The sequence below is a fragment of the Pteronotus mesoamericanus genome, unplaced genomic scaffold (assembly GCF_021234165.1).
Source record: "Pteronotus mesoamericanus isolate MK-2021 breed Mesoamerican mustached bat unplaced genomic scaffold, CSHL_Meso_final contig_50, whole genome shotgun sequence".
In the NCBI taxonomy this organism is placed as follows: domain Eukaryota; kingdom Metazoa; phylum Chordata; class Mammalia; order Chiroptera; family Mormoopidae; genus Pteronotus; species Pteronotus mesoamericanus.
In genome coordinates this window covers 22,714,865-22,728,054 of record NW_026555186.1, presented here as the reverse complement: position 1 = coordinate 22,728,054, position 13,190 = coordinate 22,714,865, and the positions used below count along the sequence as shown (strand labels likewise).

The 13,190-nt window shown below is 37.6% G+C and overlaps 1 protein-coding gene across 5 annotated transcripts in view; it reads right to left on the bottom strand.

The window, feature by feature from the left end:
• Nucleotides 1-13,190, bottom strand: part of MAST4 (microtubule associated serine/threonine kinase family member 4) — a 527,956-nt gene that overhangs the window by 104,236 nt on the left and 410,530 nt on the right. For all 5 annotated transcript variants that reach the window (XM_054578437.1, XM_054578438.1, XM_054578439.1 and 2 more), the window contains one exon: nucleotides 2,736-2,824. In XM_054578437.1, coding sequence (XP_054434412.1) covers nucleotides 2,736-2,824 — 89 coding nt within the window. The remainder of the gene's footprint in view (nucleotides 1-2,735; nucleotides 2,825-13,190) is intronic.

Below are 13,190 nucleotides of genomic sequence, written 5' to 3'. Positions count from 1 at the left end.
TACTAAAATTATGTTTGAAGGGAAAAGAACTCAAGCTAAGTCTACATCAAGAAAGGAAAAATAATTAAAAGGATCATTAAAGTCTTAACCACATTTTCTCTAATCTCAATATAAGAACTGAGGAAAATCACAGTAATGAAAGACTAAACAAAAGGCACATAAAATGTGGTACAATTACTACAGAACACGATAAACAGGAGCACGATTAATTTTGTTAATCACTACTGAATTACAGGTAACAGACAGAATTCATCATTCACTTAGCACCTAGGATATACTGTCCAGCACTGTGCTGGAGGAAGGTAAAGATGAAAAAAAGAATTCCAGCCCCCAGGAAGGTATGTGGCCTTGCTTGACCCCTGTCAGCTTTTACTATTATGACAATGATGTAATACAGATCTTCGAAGTGTAAATGGTAACAATATAGACAGTTGTGTACTCATCATACAGCTTTGGAAATACAGTATTACCAACTGCTTATCCCCCTCCCCTATTATACCCTCCTCACAACTCTCAGAAGTAACTAATGTCATGATACTGGTGCTTAAAATTCCATGTTTCCTTTTATACTTTTACTACAAACATATATACACATATACACACATATTTATGTATATATGTATGTGTACCCCTAAACACAATATTCTCTGTAGCATCATGTTAGCCTATGTGAATGATTTAAATAATATTTTTTAGAACTTGTGTTTGTTGTCCAATCCTGTCTTTGAGTTTCACCCATGTACCTATGTGCCGGGCTAGTTCATTTTCTTCTATGTGGACCGTGTTCTGTGGATGACTATGCCACAGTTCATTCATCAAGTCTCCAATTGATAAATATTTAGGTTGCTTCACATGTTTAGCTAGTACATAACAAGGCTGCTATGAGCAGTCTAAAACATGTCTTCTCTTGTAGTTGTACACAAATTTCTCTCAAGTTTTGCCTGGAGATAGCATTTCTGGACTTTAGTGGTCTTGCAACAGTATCATAATTTTATTGATTTATCTTTTACTTTTTTTTACTTTATCATCTTCTATTCATTACTATGAATAAAATAAAATTTAATTCTAATGGAGCAACTACCTCTGTCTCTCCCTTATCCCCAAACATGTTACAGATAATGCCCACTCTCAAGTTGAGAGCCCCCACCCCCAAGCAAAACGACTTCTGAGGAATTCATAGCCCAACTTCCAAATATGAAATCAACCAGATCTGAAAGCCCATTGGTGTTAAGTTAGAGTTTTCACAAGAGTGTAATAGAGGAAGAACTTAACTGCTCATCCTTTCAACCCATCATCCTTCACAATCCTGAAGACACCTTCCGAATACACAGAACCTTCCTCAAAATCCTTGAAGGGCACAAAGTCAAAATCCCTTCCACTCTGACTTTCATTTCTTTTTTCACCTTTATGTCCTCTTCCAATCAAGCATGCACCTCACGCTCTAGCCACCCTCTGGGAACACCCATTCTCTCACCCCATTTCTACCTGTCAATGTCCTGGTCAGCTTTCAACATCTTGAGGAAGTATCTCCTTCAAACTCTCTCAGGCCTTCCTGATTGCAATTAACCCTTTTCTTTTTTGCACCATCTTGGATAGAACTTTTAAAAATACACACACACACACATACACACACACACACAACATACAAAGCAGTCTTCGTTGTCATTTTCCACCTTCCTTATAATTAGTACTTGAGCCCAAGGGCCTCATCTTTTGGATCTTTATTGGCCCCACAATGGAGATGGACGAAATAGATCATTATTGTATATATATCACCGACAAGTAAATTTTTAGGTAAATTTGTGCACACACATAAGAAAAGACACGTCCTAGACTGCTCATAACATTGTTTGTAATAGCTAATATATGTGAGATAAGCTCAACTTCAGGGAGTAAAAAAATGCTGACTATTTCTGATAGAGTGCGGGACATGCAGCCCCATACTATAATACGTCCTCCTGACATACTGAGTATTTTAAGCTTAAGGAATGTAAGAAACAGTGTGTGCAGGAAGCACTTTCTCACCTGTCCTAAAGCGGGTCCTAAAACCCTAGTGTGAAAGGTACTCTCCCTGTGCCTGGAGTGAAGAAACATCCTTACCTCTAAAGATAAGGGACACAAAGAATCTGAACAGCAGCCCTGGCTAAGGTCCCCCCAGTTTACCACAATTATTAGCTCACCTTTGCCCCAACACTTTTTTTCAATCTTTATCAAAAAACATTCATGTTTAACCATTTCTTTGAGTCTTCACTTCCTTATAAAGGCTCCCCGTGTCACATAAAACTCACATTAAATAAGTTTGGATGCTTTCCTCTGGTTAATTCGTTTCTGGTTACTGGGATCCCAGTGGAGAACTTAGAAGAATGGAGGAAAATGGTATTTTTCTTCCTCTGCAGCTCTTAACACTAATCCTCTTCATGGGACCCAACATGCCCATACTCCCCCAAGTAACCCTAACATGCAGACATGACCTGCATCATTCACAAATTTAGAAATTGAGAAAGAAATAATTGAAAAAGGGCCTCGCGTACAAAGAAAGTCTTGATTTTAGAGAGCAAACACTCTGAAAGAAGATAAAGTTTGGGTCAACATCAGAAAGGACAACTTAGTGATAAACCAACAGGAAAACCAAGCTAACAAGATGTGAAAACACCTGAATTTCAAAAGACCTGAATTATTTTGAAAAACTAGCAAAAAAGAAGTAGGACAAAACTCAAGCAAAGAGAACTAATTACCTGCATGAGCCGAGAGAGGTGAATGCGGACGAGGCAAAGCTGACGACTGCCCATTGCCTATCAAGCTTTTCCGGTTGCTTGTTCGGCAACTGTCAAAAGGTAAAGGAAAACAAAGTTTTAAATGGAGAATAGGGCATAAAAATTAATCATCAAAAATTCAAATACAGACATAGACTAGCAGTTAAACAACCTATCTGCTCATGCTATTACCAAAATTTTTGCAAGTTGATATGTACTCACTAATATTTGAGGGGCGGTTGCCTCTTGAATATTAGAAAATATAAAGTATTCATACAGTATAGCATCATCAATATTCCTCACCACCAGTGAAGCTATAACCAAATGCCTCCTTTCAGGTCTTGACTGCAAATATGTGACATGCTACACATACAAGTGATAAATTAAGGATTCAAATCAGCAAACCCCAGGTAGCATCTTTGTTGACATGAAATTTCTAATACAAAATTACATGCAATGAAGCGCAATGACATTAATCTTACAATGATGCACTAATTAAAAATCTAATTATTTCGACAATTTTCATATTTGTGCCTTTTGTCAATAGAACAGCCGATGCCTAAGATAAATGTATTTCACCACTCATTCATTTTTCATCCTGTGCACTGCATTCAAATTCCTTAGTAAGGTAAATATTTTTGAAACATAAAAACAGACTCTAGTTTGTATGAAAATAACAGTGACAGCCTTTTTTCATAGGCACACTACCCACTGTTTTTATCCGGGGACTCAGTGAATAGAAATAAGTAGCTACATATGTGCACCAGGCAACTATTTTTTTCCCACTTCTGCTGATAGAAAGTTATAAAATGGCTAATTTTATTCCCAAGTAACCTTTTCTAGACTCAAAGAATAACACAGATGCAAAACTGATGGATGCTGAAGTAGATATTTCTTCCATTTGTTTTTCTTTGGTAAAGGTTGGCATTTCATCCTCTATTATAAGCATAGACATTAGAAAAGCATAATGACTAGCAGGTTACGACACTGAATTCACCTACAATAAGGTTCATGGAATCCTGATTCCATTCTCATTCTTTGGGGCTGAATTCAACCACCATTAAAGGTTTACTGTAATGTCTTCTTAATTCAGAATATACCTCTGTTAAAGTAGGCTCTTGAAACAGGAATTTTTACCTGACTTCTAACCTAGGTATAGTAAGTGTATTTGAGAGTTTGTATACAATATTTGAAAGGAACACTTCTAAATATACACATAATACATTTAACCAAACCCAATTTCTTTCAGCAATATTGACCTGCAAACCAATCCTCTCTCTTAGATGTTTGCTGCTTATCACCATTTGTCAGCAGTCCCATATTTATAATTTCTTAAGGTCAGGCTGCATGATTTTATTTTCCTTACTGAGCAATCAACATCCTCTAGCATTATCTGTGAGTATAATTAAGATCATGTTTACTCAGCCTTAAAGAAGCTGTAGAATAAGAATAGACCCCTGATACTTAATTATGAAGGTGGATTGAAATATTATCAACTCATCTATCAAAACCTGTATTAAATTCATAATTATTAAACCAGATACTATGATTATTTTAAAGAGAAACTGTACAATATATTTAGTGTTAATTCAAATTAATGTCTCCTTTCATTTAAATACAGATTTTTTAAGTATATCAACTTGCTGGTGTTAATAAAAGAAATTTAAAAATGACAGATTGATACCCTGGAAATCTCAGCAAAGTTATTTGTTAATTGAGCAAATTAACTGAAACAAGAGTTAACTGTCAAAAAAAAGCTACTTGCATTATTTTTTATATTTAGTATTTGTTCATTTATGAAGATTTTCTCTTGATAATCAAGTATTACTTATATATGTAAGTCAAATCAAAATGTAAATAAGTAGAAACAGTAATCTGATTAATATCTTAAACAGGGATATCAGTAAAATATGCTGACTTAAACCTAAAATTTAAAAAAATATTTCATACAGAGAACTTTAAAAACTTAATTTTCATTAAGAGATAGAATGACTAATATACTACCAAAATAAGCAAAATAGACAACAATTTTGATTTATAATAAGGAAAACACAATAAAAAAATCTAACATCTTTATCAGTTATTTAAAAGTCTACCATAGAAGGGTAGAAAATCTAAAAAGTGATTCAAAAAAATAAATCTCAAAAATAAATGTCTAAACAAAATCTGAAAATGGTATTTACTTGTTTGGTCAATATAAATATAAAATATAAAAATATGAAAAAACATTTATATTACATTCATCCATTATTTGCTATAAAGATGTGTAATCTATTAACACATCTTTATAGCAAATATAAATTTTTATAGCAAATATAAAGATTACAAATAGATGACTATAAGTGCAATTTTAGAGTAAAAAAATGGGATTCTTCATCTATGAATACATAAGCCAGTTTAAACAAGTTAAAAATAAACTGTTTCAGAATTTGAACCATTCACCATATTTAAGATACTGTTGGTATGTTACACTAAACCTTAAATAATTTGTATATCTTGCTGACAAATGCTATCACAATCAAAGCTGAAACTGTCTTATCTAACCTCTATACGGATCTTCAGCATGAAGCTTGAGACAATATTAAAATGGTAACATACTTGGAACTTTCTTGAATCTCTCAACAATCAAACAGGAAGATGTTAACCATGAAATGCTCCTCAGTAAGACAAAACAAGACTATAAAACATAGATCAAGATAGATTTCCATGTGTACACAAAATAAATCTCCACACTCATAAAGTAGGATCCTTTTTTTTTTTTTTATTTTAATAAGGTAGGATCTTGACCTCACAAATGAGTGTATATGTTGCCAACATCCTTACGGGTAAAAGGGGCATTTTATACTGCATTTAACCTCCAAATACCTACATCTTAATATACAAATACTTTTAAATCCTGGGACCCTCATAAGATATTCTAGTAGATAACTTTCCAAGGTTGGGGGGAAGGCGGTGGTTTTTTAATTTTAATACTACCTGTGTCTGATATTTTTGAGAGTCACCTAATCCTACTGCTCTCGGTAACTGATTTCCAATAAATGAATAGAAATCCGCATTTAATCCCACAGTAAGAAACCTCCAGGTAGACAAGAGCCATGGGTATTCACTACTGTGACTGCCTCAGCACCTGGCATGGCCCACGCGAACAAAGATGCCCACACGAACAAAGATGCGGTGCAAAGTGCTGAGCGGACTTCTGCTGCCACTATTTATTCACCTGGGCATCCCACTTTCTTTCTGCTGATGAAAGGAGAAGCTCGTGGCATCCAAGTGTGAGGAGGCTCCTCAGGTCGTCCTGATGACACCACACTTACCTGATCCATAAAAATGGCAAAGTAGTACCAAGGGCACTTGGGCAAAACTGAGGTCCTGTCCCTTTCACCAGCATGACAAAGTCAGTTCAGGCTTGCTTTTCCTCAGGCTGAGTCACCCCTTCCCACCTCCCTGAAAAAATGATGCCCTACCAGGTAAAATGGGACCATCACTTCTATTGTGCAGAAGTCTCCTAACTTTTTAAAAATTTACCCTCACCTAAGCATCTGAGCTTGCAAAGATTTATCTCCAGTTGTAGCCTTAGGAACAAAGGTATGTAATTCCCAGATGAAACGGAAGGACAGTTATAAACTCAAGTTTCAGCTCAAGTTCATCCCCAAAAGCATTCTTTCTGCTTCGCTCTTGAAGAAGAAATGGAAGCCGTTCTCCCTGCCCGTGCTCTGATCTGAAAGCTAAACACAGAAGTGTCCACTTCCCACAAAGCACCTCCTCCTCCTTGGTTCTCTACTTGAAACAATGCATGGAGACACCTACCCAGCCTGCGTATTCCAGGCTCGGTTTGTTCTCTCAGTTGGGAGGGTGGCACAATTGCGGCACTGGTAGAGTCTTTACTTGCAAAATCTAATTTAGCCAGAGAAAATGGCCATATACAATTTGAGACAAAGGCAGAGTGGTCTTTGCACCAACTCAGACTAATGGGGCCAGTAAGCATTTCTTTCTCCCCCATTCTATTCATTCCTCCCTGGAAAGATCCACCCACTGGCAAGACACATATGTTACATAAATACTGTGGACCAGGGATCTGAGAAGAATGAGAAGATGGAGAGACAACGACAATACTTTTGAGTGAACAGGCCCGGCTGGCCCCTGGGGGCTGGGAGGAGAGGCGGGCAGAGACACACACTCTGAACACAAACGTCACAGCCGGAAGGGCATGGGCACTCAGGTGGAAACGCTTAAGGGTGATATGAGGCCACCAGAAGGAAGTGCTTCATTTGTCTGCATGGTGTTTTGGCTCACACAGGTGAAGAGAGGATTGAGCAGAGCACCGCTCCTGCTCCTTGAGTTTACTATTCCCATTCACCAAAGCACTTTCACAATCTCCTAACTACTTCCAACAGTGCCTTCCATCTGCTAGGAAGACAAAGAGCTGGATCATGCATTTCATCTAAGTCAGGTCTGACTCAGTGTGGGGGACAAAGAGGAATACAGGTTGCTAAACTGAGGAAGGGAAGGGAATGTACTTTTTGGTCCACAGCACCCGCGCTCTATTTCCGCCTAGGTTGTCCTTATGCTCAGAGTTCCAGAGGCAGGGCTTGCCGGGACCTGTAAACGTTTCACATCTGGCTCTTGTCACATCTCTCCTGGCAGAAAAACCTAATTATCCCCAGCCAAGGCTGTGAAAGCCACGAGGCCCACCAGGCTGTGGCCTTTAGCAACTGCTCCAAGTAGCTGAAATTCAGCTTAATTTTAAATTACATTCATTTTGAGACATGAATACCAATCACGTCTGATCATGGCAAGACAAGCCGAGGAGGGAAAACCCCAACAGGCAGTAATTTCTAACATTCATGGCTGACTTAAAAGGTCAACACTCATTATGAAATTTGACTGGCCACGGCTGAGGGGCAGTGAGCATACCGTGAACTGCCTAAGAAGAGCCCCAGTAATTCTCAAAAGCTAGGCTATAATTTATTAATTCATCTTGATGAAAAATTTGATAAATTTGCACAGGAGACTAATTATAGACCAAAGCTTCCCTGGATATGAACATCTGCTAGCTACTTCCTAATACCTTAATAGAATCTGAACATTTGGATGTCCTTTAAACAAAGAGGAAGGCTGAAGTGGAGGAACCAGAAATTATCTAGCCAATGTGATATTGCTGAATACATGTTATAAACCAGGCAGCCTTCCGATTCCTTATTTTTACAATAAAGGATTGGACCAGGTCAGAGAAATGGTCATAAACTTATATAAACTTTTTGGTCAATAAAACTTTAAAAGTAAAGAAAAATTATCCGACAATTATCCTACCACCTGGAATGAACAACTCTATCATTCTGTCCTATGTATTAGAGGTAGGAAGAAGTGTACCCTCTGATGTCCAAACCAATTCTCCAGTCCCCACCTAGGCAGCTACTACAGGAACTGTGGCTTGTAGCTTCCCTGTCCATTTCTGGTACTTTAGCAGAGATACATGTATATCTATGAACACCTGTGCATGTATTCACATTTTCACTAATAGTATCACATACCAGGAACAATTGGTAAAGGTCTGGAACTGTGCAGAAGAGATGAATGGCTTTCCTTTTAGTGGCCTGTTAGGCTATATAATGAACCCCTGAGGATTATGGAGTCCATAAGAGTGTATATCTTTCATTATCTTTCTATACTGAATAGCCTATTTTTTAAAAAAAAACTCTGTAGGCACAGAACTTGTAGAAAACTGGTAGCAATGCAAATTATTCTTGTCCATAATAATGTAAATTAACTTCATGTGGTACAGATATGATCGCTATCCACTCCATGGAAATATGACCCCAAACATTTATATCATTATACTACAAGATATAATTCAGTTTTACATCTACTAGCAAATCCATTTCATCATTCCTCATTGAAAAAATACATATACTTCTAGTTTTCAAAATTTCCTTTGAATTTCTTTTTAAATCCTCACCAGAAGACTTCTTTTTTCCTTGTTTTTAGAGAGAGGGGAAGGGAGAGAACATCAATGTAAGAAGCATTGATTGGCTGCTTCACAAATGCACCTGGACCAGGGATTGAACCTACAACCTAAGTATGTGCCCTGACCAGGAATCGAACCTGCAACCTCTTGGTTATGGGACGATGCTCCAACCAACTGAACCACACCAGCCAGGATTTTTTTTTTTTTTTTTTTTTTTTTTTTTTTTGCCCTCAAAGACATGCTCATTGATTTTAGAGAACGGGGAAGGGAGAGAGAAAGAGAGGGAGAGAAATGTCAATCAGTTGTCTTCTGCACGTGCCCCTACTAAGGACTAGACCTGAAACCCAGGCATGAGCCTGGACCAGGAATCGAGTTTGAGGCCTTTCAGTTTGTGGGATGATGCCCAGCCGAGTCATACCAGCCAGGGCTCCTCTCAACTATTTTTAATGTTACCATTACCTCAATTAATTAATAAGTTAAAATCTTTTACACAGGTTCATTTTGTATTTGTATGCAATCATGCTTTTAGTTTTTAGGTAAATTATAAAAATAAACACTATATAGTATAGATAGTCTGTAACTTACTATTTTTCACTCAATACTTTATTTTTTTTTATTAACTTTTTTGAGGTGACATTGGTAGATAGGATCCTACAGGTTGCAGGTGTACATTTCTATGATCTCTATGTTGCATTGTGTGCTTACCACCTAAAGTCAAATTTATGGCAACATAAAAATGGATCTAATTCATTCCCTTTAAAGGTTATTTATTTGAAACAAATTTTAGAATTTTAAATGTACAAAAATAATATATATCATAGACATTCCTTTTTCCTTTATTGCAATGTGAAATATCTAGGCCTCTGTGCATTTGCAAATATGATAGCAAAAGCCTTGAAAAATATCTCTGAAGCTGTGTTTGAAAGGAAAAAAACATATTATGCAACATAAAGCAAATCTCCCTTAAAATCTTCTTTGGACACTTTCCCCCCGAATCCTGCTTATTCCTTGAGAGGCTGCCTTGCCCATAACTCCCTTTCTGTCTTCTCTCAGAAATAATTTTTGCCTTTCTTATGTAAATCCATCTACTCTTTCTCTGGGCTTCTTCAAGTCCATAGCTCTACCCCTTTCCCTGAAGAGCACAAGGCCACAGAGAACAAAGCGTTAATGTTTCTGTCCCTGGGGCATACTTTGTTACTTATGTAAAGTGAAGGCAAGGCCAGTGTGTTCCCTATGGCCCATGAAGTCAAGGCTCTGTCCAGGCTTTCATTAATTCGTTGAAAAAATTACTTTTTGAGCCCCTAATAATATGCTCGGCACTATTCTAAACACACAAAATCCTTCTTGCCCCTCAGGGGGCTTTCATTCTGGAGAAGGAAGCAGATAATAAACACAATAAATTAGTACAATTTATAGTATGGCACATGGTGATAACATTTAAAGTACGAGAAAAAGTGAAGGAGAAAAATAATGCAGAAAGGAGGATGGGGAGGGCAGATGTGAAAGATTTTACATAGGTGGTGGAGAAAGGCCTCTCTGGGGAGGTAATGCCAGAGTAAGACCGGAAGGATGAGGGAGTGAGCATGCAGGCAGAGCAAAGGCCTTGAGGCAGGAACGCTACGGGAACAGCCAGGGCTGGTGCGGCAGGACGGAAGCGAGACAGAGGCAAGCAGCAAAGGTGGACAGCAAGCAGGGGACAGGGCACAGATCCTCGGCAGGTTGCAGGACGGGTGTCCAGTCTAGGTGCAAAAGGAAGCCTCTGGAAGGTTTTGAACATAATCTGACTTTTGTTTTAAGAGAACTATTCTGGCTGCTACATTAAAATAAGCAAAGAAGGACATGGGGGAATCAGGACATAGAGTTGATGCACATCTTTAATCATAGTCATTTCCTGTATTTCTACTTTCAAATAAAGTGTTTTACTTTAAAATTAATGTATGCAAAAAAAAATGGTCCCCAAATTTAAGACAAGCATTACACCAGCCCATGCTGTTTTGTACAGCCTCCAAAAAAACGGGAGAAATAGCAGTACTGCTACTGTGGTGACTACCAAGCCTGAGTGCTTCAGGCTTTTGCATATTTGCATTAATGTAATGACCTAGTTTGCAGTCACCAGGGGTATGTAATTATGAACGCTTATTATTGATATTATTGGCTTGATACCTGAACTTCACTTTTCCATTAGTAGCAAATCTCCTTTTTAAAAGCATTGATTATAATCGAACTGAATGGCTGCTCATACTATTTTCAGAACTGTCTTTGGAGAGAAAGATGGCTGAACACAGATAATAGCAAGACTCTATTCAATATAACAAATATTTACAGAAAGTCTATTCCTAGGTATGAAATATATGGGAGATATGAAAATGAAGAAAACATTCTCAAAGTATTTAAACTATAAAAGAGATAAGACTGATTCACAGGTAACTGAATCACAGATAAGATAGAATCTGGAAGAGAGGTATGAACAAAAATCTTTTGCCAATGAAAAGGCAAGATAAAATCCCACTCAGCTTTGATCCATGTTTTCATAAATAATAAGCACTATAAGTTTATAGTATGTAGTACATAATTTTATACTATGCATGGCAAATTATCCTCTCATTTCACAGATCTTCCCTAATAAGCCCTTAATTTCAGTGATCTGCCTCACACACACACTTTATTTTTAAACCTGTTTCTTCTTAGTTATTTCATTTTGTTGCTATTTCAAAGTGAGACATATCAACAGAGTTATTTCCATGAGCCTGATACAGTGAGCTCTCATGTCGAATGTTAGCATATGACCGATGGGTGGCTGACATTCACCATGTTAACCACATGCTCCTGGCAGGCAGGGCATCCACCCCGTGGTCACCCATTCATTCAGTAAAAATGACTGAAAGTTCCACAGGGAGATCACAGCCTCGAAGGGGGGATAAATCCCTCAAGGGCCAAGATTATACTTCATATAATAGTGAATCTCTGGATACCCAGGAAATACAGAAAATGAAAATGATTTGAATAGAGAGTCAGTAAACATTTTTAATTGACTGGCTAAATATGTTCCTGCCTCTAGAAAGTCTATAATTTAACTTGGAGGACAAATATAGTCTAGTTTACAAGACTAAACTGATCCAAGACATGTTACAAGACAGTCCATACCTACTAGATTGATCAAGGCTGGGTAAAACTGAGAAAACACGCAGAGCAGCCAGGTCTGTGGTGCTGGGTATATGGTTTTAAACCTCTTACTGGAAAAACCTATATATATGTCATTCTGAATAAAGTTATAATGGGATAATCAGTGGAATTAAAAGACGAGCGTAATATAATGGCCAAAGTCAAGTAGGAGTTGGAAATGATGTGAAATTTATAGTAGCAGGCTAAGTTCAACTGAAGAAAATGTTAGAAGTAAAAAGTAATTCAAGTGAAAAGGATCTGAATATCTGTGCATTTTTTTTCTGGTGCAATTTATCTGCAACATGAATCATAGGAGGTACCAAGCCTGTATGTCTCCCCAGCAATCCTAAAACATTAGGGCTGGTCATTGATTTGAATGAGGGCACTTAAGGGTGGAGAGAGTCAATGATGAGATGACTTCTGGACTTATGATTACTCAGAAAACAACAGGTCAAACCTCACCTGAAAGACACACAACATAGACTGTTCCTTCTTGGGATGAGGGTGTGAAGAGTGCAAAAAGCCAAGGTAATTAATTCTGATTTAATGGTTTAAAAGCATGTACTCTATCTTGAGAAACTGGTCCAAGGGCCTATCTGGTCAAAACATTGCATGGAATCCTTCGAAACAGAGGTCTAATCTGTCCTGGAAGGCTAAAGAGCTGTTATTACTGGTTGGGTCTACCTAGAGCTGGGCTATGAATGTGGCAATAAAGACAGCTGGGGAGAGGTGGAGGTGGTGGCCCCAATTTTACAGCTGGGGAAAGGGTCAGGTAAAGACAAATTCCTCTGAGACACACCCAAGCCTTTGGTTAGTCTCAGGGCATTTGTGGTCAGGAACAAAAGGTAAGACTACAGACCCACTGGAGAGCTACGGAAAAAACAACAACAGAAAAAGCACTAATGTTTTTCTATACCTCCACTTCACATGTGTATGTGTTTGGGGCTGGGGATATGTGTGACTTAAACACATTTTTTTAAAACTCCCATGTTTCATATTTAATATGGATAAAAGTCTCAACTGGATGCACTTTTTTTCTTAAGTAGCAGAAAACCAAGTTCAAAGTCCAACTATAAAAACTACTTTTAATCTATTTAATTTAGCATTGGATTATTCTCAGTTGGCCAGTGATTAGGAAATAAATCTTTAAAAAGCTGTAGAAAGTGGTAGCAGTACCAAATCAGAGTAAACGCAACAGCTTAACTCTAATGTTCCAATCTGCCTTTTTTGGAAATACTGTAACTATAAACTTCTTTGCCCTGTACTTACTATATCCTACTTTTATTGCTTTTAAGAGATGGTCTACAGCT